Genomic DNA, 17,903 nt, shown 5'->3' with positions numbered 1-17,903 from the left:
CATCATCTGTTTGTTTTATATCATTTTGTATATTTACAATATATTTGAAATGAAATAGCATAAACAAGCTTAATCATTAGATTAGATTCATTGAATTGAAATATTACAGAGGTAAAAACAACGCCATTTAAATTGCATTCTTTCGCTCAAGGAATATACATAATACAGCTGTTGCGATTATCTTTTCTTGCCCCCCGGCGTGTGCCCATGTTAACCCTCCAAACACGAGACTTAACTCACTAAATTCGCATCGTTTTCAGCCAGTTCAGTTTTCGTCGCCAGGTTCGCGGCCTCATCGTGGTTACTCCACCACCACACACACACACACACACACACCCCCCACTCGACACCTGCTCTTTAGCACCCCTTTTGGCATCCGTCTTGGCCATATACCCAGATCCGCGTCCCCCTCATCTCATCCATCCGCTTGACTCGCTCTTCAGCCGAGAAGAGGCAGAACAAGGTGGCAACAATTGCGTTGCAGCCCAGGGACTGCATAGATACATTTATTCGCCTGGTACACAGCGCGAATCTCGACTCGACTGGACGGGATTCCATCATAAAAGGTAAGTCGCAGGCTAGTTACTGCCAAATTAGCCTTGTTATGAGTGACAGGTGATGTGATTTGCATTATAGAACAATGGATAGTTATCATTATCATAGTACAAATTTGCCTAATTTATGATTTAATTTGACTTTCAGGGCGCGATATATTTTAGATATATATAAATATCTGAACCAGAAGAAGAGTTAAGAGCTCTTCAAGCATAGTCGGTTTAGGTCTATAATACTCTATGTCCTATGTCTACCCCAAAAAGTAGGGCATGAAATTGGTCTTCCAATTAGGAGTTATTAGGTTAGCTCACTCCGTCGGAGTTCGCTGCCTCCGGTGGCCGGACGACCATCCAAGATTCCATCATGCCATTCCGTCACTTTCGAGGGTAATTGAAGGAGCAGGGGCACACTGTCGGCGTTGCTCTTTGGCCATCTACAGCTGGGCGGCAGTCAGAGAAAGGGGCTGCGAGCAGAGCACGTACACACAGGACACAAGTCGTCCTTTTTGTCGGCCGAGGTCCGGGTCCGGGTCCTCTGCTTTGTTTTAGCCAACAGCCTGTGCCTCTGCTGCTGCTGCTGCTGTTGCTGCTGCTCTTGCTCTTGCTGCTTGTCGATGATGAAGTGGCCGACAACGACAACCACGAGACGACGCAACAACAGCAACAACAGCAATAACAGCATCATCAGGGGCAGCAGCACGGCAGCAACGTCGTCGCATCGCAATCGCGGCATGCGTCGTTTTATAGATGGGATTGTGTGTATATATCTCGAGCCCCCTCCTCTCCCCTTTGGACCGCTCTCTCCAACGGATATACATATATACATATACACCATAGATTTGTGTGTTGTGCGCGGCGCATAATATTCCGCACGCACATACAACAACAACAACAACAACAGAGGCAGCAGCAACAGCAGCAAGATGTTGCTGCTGTGGCAGCAACACCAACAGAAACGCACGGCAGCAACAACGGCGGCAACAAGCGCACATTAAGTGTAGCAAAATGGACTGCAAAACTTGTGTACAGTACTCGTGGCATATGTACACAATATACGAATACGCACGCATATGTATATGTATAATGTACAATGGGGCATACCTTCTCACATCCATACACACATGCCCCCGCACCCGGCACATGGGCCAAAAATCGAAGGTGGCAGCGTTAGTGCTCACATTTTCAGAGGTCGGTGTTTCGGCTAATTATAATGCCAAGACAGTCGATGAAGATGCCAGCAAGAAGTGGTGTGGATAGGCATGCATACATAGCCAATGCACATTCACAAGTATTTTGGGTAGTATGATAAAAATGACATCGCTAACCGTAAGTTAGCCAATAGCTGCTACGAGCACCAACTCGGTTAGCCCAAATAATTGGAAACAAACTTGGAGATATCTTGGAGTGATATAGTAATTCCTACGTAGCACCTGTATCTATAAGTTCCCTTCACGCTAAAGAGACTTCAGGAAAATATAAATTGCATTGCGTATCTTTATTGGGCAATTCCAAGGAAGAGCAAAGAGCAAGTACGTCAAGAAAGGGTTACCACCAACCAGCAGCTAAGTGAGACAGAGGCTGGCCAGAGGGAGAGAGAGCTATAGTTGCCAACTGCAGTCAGCCAACAGTAACCAGTTTTGCAATGGTGCTGCAGTAGCAGCAGCAGCAGCAGCAGCAACAGCAACATGAAATCGAACAATCGTCAAATACACAAAATCCACTTTGCAAATCATCAGAAATGGCGCTACGGGCCCGGGTAACAAAATCCGGATCCGAGGTCTCCCCGGGCTCCAGCCTGGGTCAAAAATGGCTCGGATCGAAGGGGACGAGAATGGGGTGTCGTCCACGTACGCGTGCAACATGCAACTTGAGAGCTTTTCCAGCTCCACATCAGAGACATATTCCAGTGTGAAAATGAAAATGCAGCAAGAAAATCCTACGGTGTGTTTTCCATGTTCCAGCACAGTACAAAAAACAAAAAAAAAAATGCAGCAGCACTAGCAAAAAGGAAAGGAAAACACACAGAATTATATATACACATACACGCACACACTTAGCCAGCCACCACGCCCACTTTGCTACGCCCACGCCTCTGCACCGAATAAAATTGCATTGGAAAATCGGCAAAGTCCCCAGAACTGGAAAATATCTGCAGCTCTACGTATAAATGTGTGTGAGGGTATGGATTTTTTTTTGGGATGGGTACTGTTGGTGGGAGCGGTGGGGTTAAAAGGTAACAACGCCGAAGCTCAAACCGAAAGTAAAGTGAGGCCGAAAAAAAATGAAAGATAGACAACAACTGGCACACACCAAAAAAGCTTCAGAAACCGACGAGTAAATGTGTCAGGTAATACAAATTCACATGCAAACAGTGGGAATGATTATTTTACACTGCGAGTAAAAGTAAAATGAGATGGTAATGAATATATTTATATATTATATATACCATATATTTATTTCATACCATTTTCCATTAAACAAATATTGTTAGAGAAAATTATCTTTGGGATGGGAAATCCCCTTAATGCATTTTATGAATAAAATGATTCTGACTTATGTGAAAACTTTGCCATCCGATGATTTGGAATAAGTGTAAAATACGGCCGCCTTCCATTTAATCAGCGAGTGCCATAACAAAAATGATAGAGCCGAGAGCTTTAATGCCCAGATGGGGAAAAGTAAAGGGAAAAGGCGGAAAAATCCAAAACGAATAAAGTGGAAAGAGCCAAAAGAATATTTGAAGGCAAATAAGAACCTTACGAAAAGAAAAGAAAACTAAAAATATGTAATAAATTAATAAGGAAAAACAATAGAAAAAAACAAGAAGCGCGAAGTTTGTACAGAGTTAGCACATCAAACACGCGAACAACTTGCAACAAGTTTGAAGTCGCAGCTAAAAATAAAATCGAAAAACCGAGCCAAAAGAGATGTCCCGATGTAGTCCGCTCTCTTTCGCCCATTGCTCTTTCTCGCTCTTCTGCTCTCTCGAAAGAATAAAAAATAAAAGGTGATACGACAGTGATTACGCGATTTTCCATAATAAATGTTGTGGTAAAGGCGACCTTCCGGTTATGGCAGCCGCACCACCACAGATACCCACACGAAGCTCAAACACACACATGCATGGGCACGAGCACACAAACACACGACGAGCACTTGTTCGGATTGCCGACAACGTAAAACAACACAACAACACGACGACCTTCCGTGCTCTCTCGGTCTCTCTCGCAACAAGCCTTCCTCCCTCTCCGCACCTATCAACAACCCACAGCAACCATCACACTCACGACCCCTATCAAACTGCAGACACTCTCTCTAGCGGAAAATGTCGGTAAACAGTGCAACCGGTTTTTTTGCACGCACATGGGAAAAATAAGGAAACATCACGATAAGCACAGTGGGGCAAGGTAGCAAAAACATAGCATACTTATCGGGATATTTAGGTTTCCTAAAACATAGTTTCTCGATGATATGATCCAAGTCCATAGTTTTTCTTAATTATAAATTAACTAAATAATTATTTTATTGGAAAGCATTCATTTTTATCAACTTACTCTGTGCCGAGAACACATACTTTTAAGAATAAATAAATATATTCTTTAATTTTATTTACTATTTTTTTTTAATATTTTCCTTTTAATAGAATCCTTATTGCACCATAAATATTATTAAGAAAACTGAATAAATATAGTAGTTTTATTTAGAGTCCACCTAAATAATACCTTTTCCCACCGTGCTGTTTCAGCAATGTCGTCACAAAAGCTCGACTGCTACCCTACCCCCTTTAATCAACACGCCTCTGCACCACCCCCTGGAAATGTTGTCGGTGGCCGCCTATGGCTCGTTTTACTAGGCTAATCATGTGTTCTGGTTGTCGGATTTGTGTGAGAGCCTCCGACTTTGCTGTCGGTTCGTGTCTGTGCGGGCTGTGCTTATGCGAGTGTGTGCTGGTGTGAGTGCGGGTAGCATTGGTATTGGTGCTTCGCGCTGCCGTATGCTTGAGCATTCACATTCATTCAACGCTCAACGGTTGGGTCGCGTTGGAGGCGCGCGCATGTTGAATTCAGTTGAGAGCCTTGCGATTTTGTTGGTCCGTTTTACTTTTCGATTTTTTGCTCTTGCGGCTTTTTTCGCGGAGTTTTGATACCTATTAGCCGAAACGACAAATGTTGGGTATATATCCGTTCAAGGAATAAATTATACAAGCATTTAAAACAACCATTTAGTCAGTATTTGAGAACACGTATGCAAAAAAACATTTTTTTACTGAAGTCATAGGGTATCACCATATTCGTTATTCTCTGTGCTATTTATTTCCTGTATAGGAAACATTTCACACGCTGCTTTTTGCCAAGCACTTGACTGTTGAGTGGCTGTTGTTGTTGTGGTACGTAGTCCCAATTGTTGTTGTAGCTGGTGTTGTTGTTGTTGAAAACGTTGGGGTTCGTTGCCGTTGTAGTCGGTGTAGATGCTGTTGTTCTTGTGCTCTTGTTGTTGTCGTTGTTGTTTCCTTCTGGGTGTATTAGTGTAGCCCCCATTCGATATTGCTCTGTTGCCAGTCGCTCGCGTGTGTTCTGTTATCAACTTCAGTTCAGTTGCTGGCTGGCTGCAAGGCACGACGCTTGCACGTCGTCTGTCTGCCAGAAGTCTGCTGCCCGGGCTATAATATCGTGTATATATGGGGTGGGCACTGAGGAGGGGGGCTATGCCCACTGTACCTCTTACCGGGGTAATCGGTTTGAGTTCATTTTCATTTAAATGGAATTAAATATGGTAAATGATGAAATCAAGGCGACCAAGAGAGACAGCAGCTGTCGTGTGTGTGGTGAGGTTTACAAACGTATATCCCCTATTGTATATAAACATACACCACATTATACGGGGATATAGAGATGTTTTTGTGTGTGGTGAAGGTGAGTGCGACGACCGACCGACAGCCGACAAGCGACCGATGCGAAGAATTCCATTTCCAGACCGTCTGAAATTTTTGCACTCTTTTGAAGGGGCACATTTGTAATCCATATAATAAATAAATAATTCTTCAAGGGGCAGCCAGGCGGTCAGGCATTATGGAGATGGGTTTTATGGGTACGGTTTGGTATGCGCGCGGTAGTATAGTTAGTAACAGAATCTCATCGAAAATCGAGATTCGATATTCGAGGGAAAGAACAGGCGCCCATAATGTGAAGACAGCGTCCGAAGCAACGAGACGGGAGAGCAGTCATGTCGACTGTGTGAGAGGGAATGAGAGCGGTAAAAAAAATCGATAAACTTGCTGATAAGCATTGCAATAAAAAAAACAGCAGCAGAACAGAGAACAAATTAAAACCAGACAAACAACCACCGCTCAGAATAGAAATAGGAAGCGTCGTCATCCACCGCACTCAGCTGCATCCGTGGCGGATACGTGTTTTCTACCTGACGCGCGCGTCTAACCGCCAATTTAACAGGCAAACAGCGAGTGAACAGGAGAACCGAAGAGCGAAACGAAATGTTGACCGCAACGAAACACTCGCCGGTTGTGGGATGTGGGCCAGCGAGCGAGCGAGACAGACTACGATAGAAAAAGAGAGAGCGACTAACAGCAGGGTTGCCAAAGGCCTCACAAAATACATGCCAAAAGCAGTGTAATAAAAAATCTATCTTGATTAAAACTAAGATGTATATATACCAAATTCGTGTCTTTAATTTTTTTCCAATTTCGCTAAGACATTTTTTTAACATGGCTTGACAACCCTGAACACTCCTACGCCTGCACTCATGTTCGCTCTCTGATTCTCCCACCTCAAACACTGTTATAATTTGTTTGGAGAGGTTTCCCCTCTCTGACGATACCGCATTCTGTCTTGTTTGCACCCTGGCCGGGTTTTGGATTCCGTTAGGAGTACGTCGTAAGTTCTTAATGGCAAATTAAACTCTTTATGTTTTGTCCGATTCGGTATTTTATTTTGTCGGCTTACAATTAATCTCCAGCACGAAAATCTGCTAATATTTGCCTACGCCCGATTTATGAGCAAATACCCATGGTATTTGTTGTATGGAGCAAATGCGAAATACCGGGTGTCAAGAAATCGACAGCAGGCGAATATCTACCAAAAAATTTCAAAAATTCCACAGAGCAGCGAGTGAAAATATCAAACAAGACTATGACGATGATGAGCAAACTTTTATATGGCTAATATGCAAGGAAATACTTTTACCAAATTAGAAATGATTAGCCTTAGAAGACAATTTCTTATATTATTACCCCATCAAATACACAACGGATTTGTGTGTAAATCGTGTTAATTGGCTTGACAAAAATAAAATAACTTGTATCTGCTATGATACTGCGTAGCATTTGGTGTCTGTTCCAAAAATCTGACAAATAAAGTGAAAAAGCTATAGCAATTTCAGTAATTTTTACACCATAATACTCTTTTGAAATATACAGAATGTGTATGTTGTGTTGGTAATACAAAATTTTCATTTTTTTACTTTATGTTGCCTAAATGGGTAATATTTTTGGGTGTAACAATAATAGATTGCCCTTGCACAACACTAGATTTGTGCACTGTGAGGACCCAAGTCGCATCGGGCAAATTAGCGCCCCCCAGCGGCCAGTAAAAACAATCGACTCTTCTGTGTATTGCTATCTCCCTCGAATTGTTTTTTGTTGTTTTTTTTTGGTTAAAGTTTGTTGCGGTTATTCGCATTAGGCTCTACGTTTTACTTTTACGTTTTGGCGAGTCGACGCGTCGCACGTTTTAGCGTAGCTGCTGTTAAAAATACCAAAAAGAGATTTAGGAGAAAAAGAAAAGGCAAGCGCCGCTGCAATGACGCTGCAGTCTACAGAAAGTAACAGGCGCCCAGCGGCGGCGAAGAACGACAGACATCAGCTTGAAAAACGAGAAGCACACAGAGAGGAAAAAGCAGCGAGTCCGAATGACGCGCGCTCCTCTCTCACTATCTCTCTTTCAGTCGGTCTCACTGGTTCTCTCTCACTCTCTCTACTCGCTGGCTCTCTCGCGCATGTTTTGGCTTAGGAAGAAACTCCGGCTGTGGGAAAGGGATGAAGCATACTCAGTGTCTAATTATTAATTTCTGGCATAGAAATGAATGGGATTTTTGTTGGCGTCTTGATTTAATTTGTAGACTTGCCAGTGCAAACAATAAGATATTTAGGGTGATATTGGGCCTGGACCAAGGGGGTCACTACAATAACATTTTTATTGGAACAAATTTACGCTAAATGGCTACACCTGAAGAAAATTAAACAAACTTTAAAATTTGTTTAATTTAAAGTTACTTTCTGAACTAGTTTGTTAGTAAGTGTCTCTTTAGCGCCCACCCAAGTTTTATTTCTTATTGAGAGTTTTATTTAAGTTGACCTAGTTTAATGATCAAAAACAAATCATGGCAATTTAAATTAAAATTAAATCTAAACCAAATTTGTACTATTCCTTTAACTCATATAACATGTATTACATGCTATTATGTATCGATATAAATTCACTTTAAATAATGTTTATTAAGATTTCAATATAACCTTCCTATAATTTCCCTTGCTGTTTGGCGTTTCTTGAATGTGGCCATAGTTTCCACTTTAATTCGCGCAGCTTATTGGTTAGTATATATGTCTGTATGTATTTTTATTTGTTGCTATTAGCTCACCGATTTCCCCCCGACAATGCAGGTGCGCTGCAATAGGCCCAAATCGCTGGTATTACGTTTGCTGCGCATTCTCCGGCTGCTGATTTTTTCCTGCTTCTCGTTTTTCTCTTCAACAACTATTAACAACCGTACACACACATAACACACTGTTTTTTCACTTCTATTACGGAATTCGGAGTATGTATGTATTTGTATTCTTTTCTTGTTTGTTTGAATATTTAATCAGATAACTAAGTGGAAGTACACAGAAAAAAAAGAAAAGTTTTTCGAGCTGCAGTGAGTTTTTCTTTGCTACGCGCAACGAAAACCGAAACCCTGGCTAATATTACTTCACTTTGTACCTTTCATCGCAACTTTCGTGATTTTTGTTCTTCCACTGCGGTATTTGTTGTTATTTTCTGTTTTGTTATTTTTCGCTCTCAGAATTCGCGACGCACCGCCCGCAGAGATGAAAACCATCACTTCCGGAGGCGCTCCAAGTACTGAGGAATGTAGTAAATACGTGCGTCGGTATTGGTGAGCGCTGTCTGTGTGTGTGTGTGTTTGTGTGTGTGCTGCTCTGCCGACGAAAACGGAGCGGCGGCAGAACGGCGGCGACAGCAATAGAAAAGAAGCCAAAGCCAAAAGCACAAGAAAGAAAAAAAAAGCACGCAAAATAAAAGGAAAAGCTAGCGAATGGAGGGGTAAAGTGAAGAAATCCGGGGTGAGGCGTGAAAAACGAGAAAAATGGGCAGCCCACAGTGGGTAGAAAAGAGAGGGAAAGGACTTTGTTAATACATTCCCCAACTTTGGTCACAAAATCAGTTCCTAATGTGGGAATCACGTCGCCCAGCCAGTGAATGGTGACGAAGAAAAAGCACCACACTTATTTCACGACGTATTTATATAAATTTAAACTAAAATAACTGAAACGAGATAATTTTATTGTTTTGCAAATCATCTGAATTTGGCTTTAAATATTTTAAATGCATTTTTTTTTAATCTATATATTTTGTAAAATTGAGATGTAAAAATCTTTCTCTAGCTGTGTTAATAAAAGTACAAATTTTGGCATTTTTGCGTAGTCGCTACTATTCTTCTACCAGCTGTTCTCTTAAAGCGGTGAACTCTTTGTGCCCAGATTTACAGGCACGTCTCATCGCTATCCTATCTTTCCGTGGTCCTTTCATTGGAAAGTGCCAAGTGCCTGTCTCTATCTGCAACTGCAGTTTTCCTCCCTTTGTGGCTGCTGCTTTCCCTGCATTTTCGTTTGCCACCCAACTGGTTCTGTCAGTTGCGGGCAAAAGCAACTCTGTGACACAGTTTGGAAAGCTGTGTTGCACGTTGCGTGTTGCATGTTGCATGTTGCACACAAGCGGAAGTAATCGAACCGCAATCGAACAGCAGTCAATCACGATTTCAAGTGCGGTTAGATTGAGCTAGGTCAGTTTTTAAGACAAATGCGCTTAATATTTATGTAGCCAGGTAAATCACTCAACACAAGATCAGAGGTTAAAGCGATTTCAAATTAGCAGGTATTTGAAGCTAGTTTTAAGTTCATGCTTATCAATTAACCCTAATTGGGTGGCAAATGAACTTCCGTTTTCAGTGTCTGTGTTTCATTTCGCATTGTGACCAAATCATTTATCACCCGATGAATCGAGAGCAGTACATTAGAAGAAAGCTTTTCCATTCTAAACACTTGTTGCTAGGCAATTACTTTTTTCATTCGAATTTAAAGCTTTTTGTTTTCAGTTGATATCTGTGATATGTATCTTTAAAATCATCATCTCTAACAACAAGCTAGATTTTCCCACTTGTTGCAGGACTTCTCATTTTGTCTATCATCGTTCCAAGCACACACAAACACCACACACACGCACAGCCACCTACATTTGTACACTCTCACTAAAACTTAGCAAGTAAAAGTTAATTTAGGGTTTTCAGCTTTCTTGTGTTTTAGCACAATTTTGGTAATTAATATTTACCAGCAGATTTCTGAGTATCATGTGGGCTCCCCTTTTGTGGGTTTCTATTTCTTGTTTTGCGGCTTCCTTTGTCTTAAGGAGGCTTTTCCGGCAATTTTCGCTACTGCATGTTTCTGTGCGCGCTTGTCCGGTCGTGTCTTCAATGTGTGGGTGTAGTGTGAATGTGTTTGTGTGTGTGTTTCTTTGGGATACCGTTAACCCGACAACGACAAACGACAGCGAACGGTACCAACTTAAAGTGCCAACAACTTCTGGATGCGAGAAAGCCTTTCTCTCTCTCCAGAGACGCCTCTTCCTCTACTTCTTCTTCCTCGATGTGCCCCTCGACGAAAGAGATGGCGATAGTGGCCGTGAGACCGAGAGGGGGCTATCCGAGTGCTTGTGGCGCGAAAGAGAGGGACAAAGCAGCCTGACTGGGTAGTTGCTGAGTTATGGACACACAAAATAGAATCAGCGCACAATTTTTGGCTCGTGACAACGGTAACGAACGCAAAACCGAAGTGCAATAACCACCCCACATTCCCCGCTAGCCCCCGTACACCCGATGCAACAAGGAGTGCAGAGAAAAGCGGGTTATAAATGGTCGAATGGGGCCTTTGTAGGGTGTTGAAAGATGCAGGGGAAGGGGTAAAAAAAAATATGTAGGTACCTTTTGCCGCAAACAAAAACATTTTAAAAAACGCAACCGCGAATCCGAAAAAAATAGGACCCCGAAAATATTGGAAAGCTTTTCCTCCTGTGAAAAACGGGCTGGATGCGAAAAGAGGCGAAAAGAGGAAGCTGATGCCTGCAACAGCTGACAAAAGGCAAAGGACGCTGCCACAGAGAGAAAATGCTCGGAAAAACTGGGGGCCAAAGTAGTCAGCAGAGTGGGTGGAGAAAAATCTAAAGAACATAGAAGGACGAACGGGAGGAAACCAGGGAAGTTAAGGATAGGAAGAGTGTGTGAGCAAACAAAAGGCATAAAGGCAAGCAAATATGCGGAGAGCAAAAGGCAAAAAACGTGATTGTCTGCTAGTCGACGTAAGCGAATATTCAGGCAAATGTCTCCAAAGTAAACATAACATTTTCCGAATGTCTTGAAAATCAGCCAAAAGATGCCAGCAATTTGACAACCTTCTCAAATGCCATACAACTGACCTGGACGCCGTATGCAACTTGGAACGAATAAATCCTGAAAGGGAGGATTCAAGACTAAGACATTTGGGAAGCACCTATCCAAAAAGTTAATTGTCGGGATACAATTCCAATTGAATCGCAAACCTAGAATTCTTTTTCGTTTAAAATTTCTTATTTCCAGCAACGTTTAAAAGAAAAAAATGAACACTGTGTTTTTAAGACCAGCTTATACTTTACATGGCATGTAACCTCATAAATGAGTTTGTTTTTATCTATCCAAGTGGTCAAAGTTTATTATTATACTGCACTTGACACTTGCTAGGACCTGGTACATATGTAAATGCCTGTATACTTTACTATGCACATACCATACATACATAGATGATACACACATGCAGATGGGGGCCAGGTCCAGTTCCAGTGTTGCCATGCCATGATATTAACACAAAGGCAAAACCCAAAAAGCGACGACAAACAAAACCAGCCAACCGAAGTGGAGTTGCGCTCGTCATAGCGTCATTGCCGACATCGTAGCCATCGTGTTAATGGGTTGGCGGCTGCCGACAATTTTCCACGATTTTCCACCAATCCTCCAACGATTCGCCACCCGGGCATTCGCAATAACCCCCCCACATTTCTCGCCCAGAAATTCCTGATTGAGGACCATCGTCGTCGTTTGTTCCTTGAGCTCCTCATGTCCAAGTGCACTGGTGTGCGTGTGTGCAGCGCGCGCATCCTGCACTCATGCAACTCACGCATCCCGCACACTCACACACACACACAAACACCTTCGGCCAGGACATATTCACACAGTTATAGCACAGGCTCACCGATACAAAGATACAAATAGCCAGAGTGCTCCAACATTTCAATAGTTTGGCTAGCACAGTGGCCCCAAACTTATGGCTGACGATGAAAAAGTTTTCAGTTATCATCGATAACAATTCCGACCAAATCATCGATACTATCGATAATTTATAAATATTTAATGTGGGTCACTTATCAATTGAGCACTAATTAAGCTTTTCAGATCTAGAATTTGTTTTAAATCAAATATATTATTTGATCGTGTCTTGAAGACTTTGGCAGATAGGTAACTATCACGCCCCCTCTTTCCATTTGCGATTATGGATACTTCACTTATTAGCCAAACTCTCGATGTGTGTGAGTGCTGCCAACTTTATGCTCTTTCACTCTGTCTCCCTCCTCTCCGTGGCCATCTCCCTCGCACATCGGGGTCTAGAACAAAAGATTTTGACCAAGAGGAATTTGGAGGAGTTACCCAACCATCAACGTGTGTTGACTGGGAATCGAGTTATTATGTGATTCCCCCTCGGCTAAGTTACGTGAGTAATTCCCAATGTTCACCCATGGGAAGACCAGCTTGAAAGGGTTAAGATTGAGCCTAAGGTGGAGTGGATCACTGGCCTTGATGGTTATGGCTGATGATGTTTGATTGAAAGGCAATGCAGTCGGTAAGACAGTTAAATTGCCGCAGTGTTTGAGCGGAATCACTTGCAATTAAAGAGGCATTGCAGGTGGTTCGCAAAACAGACATTTTGCATTAAGCACCTAAGAACCATTCATCACTTAAATGCCGTTTAAAGTCACTTAAATTCCCCTTTTCTTAAGTGTAAACGAAATATTTAAAAATCGCCGTTAGACTGCAAGGAGGTTTTGATTTATGTATGTATACCCAAAAACTAAACTAAGCTCCCAGGGACGGGTGGGGTCAAAGGGGGTCCACAAATCAAAGTGCCCCTGGGAGGTGAGAAGTGGGTGGGGTGGGTTCCAAGAAGGAGTGTGGAGGGGGGGTGGGGGGACTTTCTAGGGCGAGGCATTGCAACCGTCAGCTCGTCATCATAGTTGTTTGGTTGCATTTGGCTAACAAAAAGGGAGGACGGGGTCTTTGGAAAATTCCAAAGGGGGGTTTTCGGTTGGGGTGGCGAGTGGGAAAATTCAGTGCGAGAAGGTTTATCGAGGGGTCGGGGCTGTGGGAAGGGTATGGCTTTTCCCCTGTATGTAATAGACACAAAACCGAGGCTCTGAGGCTGTTTGAAAAGCTCTGTGTTGAATTGGGAGGGAGCCCCCTTTTGTTGTTGTGGGTTGCACACTGTTGGTGTTGCAGGTTGCTAGTTGCTATCGCTGTTGTTGCTGCTGCAGTTGCAGCAGTTGACTGCTGCCTGGAAGTGGGAAAACTAAACTACAACAGCAACAAAACATTTTGCTAAATACACACTGGAAATGGCAGTCTCCACTTTCCACCTCCATCGCTCTAGCTTCCTCTCTCTCTCTCCGTCTCTCTTTCTCTCTATTGCGCCCCGTCTCTTTCTGCCACAGATGCTGCATGTTGCACATTGGAAAACTAAGCCCGCCACGGAAAGTGAGAAGGTGGAAAAATACAGAGGGCGGTGAAAACAGAGCTCTCTTGCCATCAGTTCCTCTTCTATTTTCACCAAAATATAACAAAAGGCAAAAAGGAACCCAAATGGAACGACAAAAACAACAATAAAAGTCCAATTTTTTTTTTTTTTTTTTTTTGGCGAATACAGATATGTGTGTATATATGATATGAGCAGGACAAGTATGGCGAAAAACGTGATAAAGTAGGTAAAATGGAGGACAGTATACCCGTATCCCAGTTTATTCAAATATTGGACGTCATCATCATTTTAATATTCATTGCTCTCCAATAACTAAAGATTATCACTTACATTCAAATATGTGTTAAAGTGCTTGTTAACAGCTTACAATTTTAAAAGTGAAATTCCAAAACTCACCTGCAAAATAAAAGAAACATAAATTTATTTTCAATATTACATTATGAACAGAAACTGTTTATATAAGCCCGACCACATCTTATATCTTATAACTCTCTCCAGAGACTATTTAAAAAGTCGAGGCATTTCAAATGATTCGAAAAGTATCCAAGAGTTGAATCCCAAGATTGCGAATTGTTTTTTTTTTTTTTTTGTCTTGCGAGATGAACAACAATGCGAAACTGGGAGAGGGTGGAGGCATTGCTGGCTGAGGGGCAGAGGTGAGACAGATGACGACGACGACGACGACGACAGATGGTCAAGAGGAATGTATCTGTATCTGCATTTGCGGCTGCTGCCTACGGCTCGCGCATATGTGTGCTTGTCCGTGTGTATCTACAACATAACACAAATCAAAACTTGGCTGAAACTGCAGGCGGAGGCTGCTGATATGGTCACTGTTGCTATTGCTATTGCTGTTGCTGTTTGCTGCTGCAGCTTGCCCCATCGACAGCAGCAACAACGAAACTTAACTGAACTGAACTGAAGGCTGTGAGGCACATACATAACTAATAGATACATAAAGCCGTATCTTTTGGGTGAATGAACTGTAATGAGAATGTGAACCTAGGCAACAACAACTAGCGACGAGCAACCGGCAACCAGCAACCAGCAACCAGCGATGTTGTCGTCGTCTCAGCCGCAGCAACAGCAGCAACATCAGCAACAGCAGCAACATCAGCAACAGCAGCAACATCAGCCCATTGCAAATGCCGAGAATCGCAACGCAATGTGCGCAATTAGAGGTGTTGTTGTTGTTCTGCTGCTGCTATTTTATCCTGTTGTTGTTCTCTTTGAAGTTGTTGTTGTTCCTCGTGTGGTCACTGCTGTTGTTTCTAAGGTTGTTGCTGAAATTTCTATTTGCTTTTAGACTCGTTCTAATCGCTGGGTAATCCAACTTTTTATGCTTGTAAATATTTCGCTTAAATAATATTAATAATTGTTGATGAAAATAAGTGATTTTTATCAGAGAGATGCCCATTTTTAACCAAAAGCTAAAAACCATATTTACGTTCCGTTTTCAGTTCATGAATTGGAACTGCCGTGTGGAAATCTTCCAAATTAAACAGGGAGTGCAACCAGGGTTGCCACTCACCACCAAAAAGAAACTAGTGAACTTTTTGCAAGACAAAATATTGCCTGGCTGGTGCACCGCACTCGCACATACATACATATATAGGAAAAATACCGACAGCAAAGGACACGAAGAAAGCGTAAAGCAAAGGGATAAATAAAGGTGGAGACAGGGGAGTAAGATGTGGAGAAATGGAAAAAGGTTTTTGAAACCAGGAAAATGTGCAGGGGTTATGAGTTGCCATACTCTTTCTCAATTATTTAACATATTGCACAAATGCACGCAACATCAGATTATTTTGCAAAAAGGGGAAAAAAAGGGCAAGGGGCAAAGGGATAAGACGGGCGGGTCCTTCGTTGTTCATTGAAGGTAAGGAGACATTGCAAAGTGCAAAAGTTTCACAACAAAATTGAATTTTTAATTCGCTTTGCACACAAAGTAAATAAAAGAGGGAAACACAAAAGAAAAGTAGTGAGGGGGAGCAGTAAAAGTTTTAAAACATCAAAAGCAGATGGTATATAAACATATATTTTGCACAAAAACTTCTATTGTAACCCCACATTTGCAACACACTCACAAAAACTTAAGTTCTTTTTTGCAAATTTTTAACAAGAGATTGAAAATAAATTGTAAAATGTAAAATGTTCTCGTGAACCCCAGAATATGATATGAATACTTTATGTTCGTATTCATTTCCTAAATAGAAAAATGAAAAATGTTACAAAGTAGTGCGTCTTTAAAGGTGTAGGATGTGTCCTGCGTCTCAAATACATCTATTCCTAGTTTTAAGTTTCTTAAAAGTATTTATTTCATTCCGCACTAAATGCCGTTCTTCAAGAAACCAACCGAATAAGTATGCTCCAAAAAGGAGGCTGCTAAATCGGGGAAAGCTTGTCGCGGAAAAGTGAAAGAAGGAAATGCGATTGAGGGAAACTAACAAGGAGCTGAGCTGCCGATACATGGCGGATACACACAGTGGAGGCATAGATGTGCTCTATGTACCAGAAACGAATGCCGCCGCCATCGCCATCGCCATCGCCACCGCCAACACCAGATACATATGTATGTGTATGTATATGCAACCTGATATACGTATATCTGCATCTGCATCCGCATCCGCATCTGGAGCCGAGAGCCGTCTGTATCTGTATCTGTATATCTGCATCTGTAGCCGCGCCACAAGGGGGCCGAGATCGGGCGGATGCGGGGCTTATAACTATGTGCAAAGTGCCGGGGAAATGGAATAGCCTGTAGCCTGTAGCCTGTATAGCCTCTGCCTGGGCAATGTTTCGATGGTTTCGGACCCCGCACCTATTAGTGCCGCCCACAATATCCAGCCATCTATCCATCCCACCCATTCCATTCCATCCCATTCCATTCCATCCCATTCTAAGTTCTCCGTGCTCTCAAAACTAACTGGTTGCCACTGGAGGCATCCGGCTGAAATGCGTCGAGCTGCGTTGCGATGCAGTCGGCGAGCCACCGAGGCACTACACTAAGCCACCCAGCCACAGAGCCGCCCACCCACAGGACACACACAGAGCCACCCACACACACACAGGGGGCAGGAGCAGAAGCAGGACACACGGAGATGAGCACGTGAGTTGGTACAGAGGCCAAAGCATTGACATGAAAGTATACAGTAGGACTTTCCTAAGTTGGCCAATAATACTAGCTAAAGCACGCAGTGTTAATTCGAAGGACGATTAATATTGGGTGAGTTCTTAAGCTGCATGAGAAGAATGGACTTCCGACCGATCTCAGAACCAACAAATTATCGTGAATTCTACAGTGGAAGAGCACATCGTGTACATGCGTACTTCTCCAGTAATATTTAAGCATAACAATGATAACCATTTAGCAATAATTACCCCCCAAAAACCGCAACGAAGCCCCCTTGAAGCCCCCGCACAGCATCACAGTGAAGCCTCGCTGAGGCATCAGCCCTAATCCGCTAATTTTCAATTGCCAAATCCATGCGAAAATCGTAATCTCCGTGCTGTGAATGTGGCTTATATATGTTGCATGCATCTGTGTCGTTTGGGGGGTTTTATGACTGGCAAATGTTGGACAAACACTGAGGAGACCACAGAGTTGTACATACAGAACGGGCGACAGGCGTCGAGGGAAGTTTATAAAGTTCTCAGACTACTTGACAGCGGGCAGAAAGTGTATATTATGTATTTAGGGCTAGTGGTGCACATTTCAGATTGAAAGCCGTAGGCTGCTTGTAAAAATTGAAATAAGTTATAAAAGCAGAAGTTTTAAAACCGCCCTCGCCTCATTATAAATGTGTGCTTTTGAGCGAGCGAGCGAGTGTGTCTGTGTGTGTGTGAACACACACATCTCTGTGGGTGTGGGTACATCCTTTATAAGCAAACAAAATGCAATTATATAAATATGTATAATGCGATGGCCAACGATTCTCATTATACAAAAGCCACACTTACATGCACACACACGCTTGAATTATGGCAAGTGTGTGTGTGTGTGTGTGTGTGTGTGTGTGTGTGTGTGTGCGTTGAGCGTCATATACTTAACGCATATTATATTAGTTCCCGGTCTATATGTCAGCGCCTCCCCCTCATTTATGTACATAGAACATATACATATTTAAGTATATACATATATACATATTTAGCTCAAATTATTGCAGGCAGCTTCTAATCTGTTCGCAAATGCCTCTCGCCCTTTCCCGCCCCCCTTCAACCAACCA

General features: G+C 42.6%; 1 protein-coding gene across 3 annotated transcripts in view; it reads right to left on the bottom strand.

Moving 5' to 3' along the window:
* LOC117147606 (AF4/FMR2 family member 4) overlaps window positions 1-17,903 on the bottom strand; it is a 54,897-nt gene that overhangs the window by 29,885 nt on the left and 7,109 nt on the right. The window contains exon 1 of one of the 3 annotated variants that reach the window (XM_033314557.1): window positions 8,208-8,291. The exons of the other annotated variants lie outside the window; for them this stretch is intronic. Within the exon in view, the coding sequence (XP_033170448.1) occupies window positions 8,208-8,276 (69 nt within the window). The 5' untranslated portion in view covers window positions 8,277-8,291. Of the gene's footprint in view, window positions 1-8,207; window positions 8,292-17,903 lie in introns of those variants that run through there. 3 annotated transcript variants of the gene reach the window in all.

The sequence above is a fragment of the Drosophila mauritiana genome, chromosome X (assembly GCF_004382145.1).
Source record: "Drosophila mauritiana strain mau12 chromosome X, ASM438214v1, whole genome shotgun sequence".
Taxonomy (NCBI): Eukaryota; Metazoa; Arthropoda; class Insecta; order Diptera; family Drosophilidae; genus Drosophila; species Drosophila mauritiana.
The sequence above is the reverse complement of the archived record's forward strand: the minus strand, read 5'-3'. Positions and strand labels throughout refer to the sequence as shown.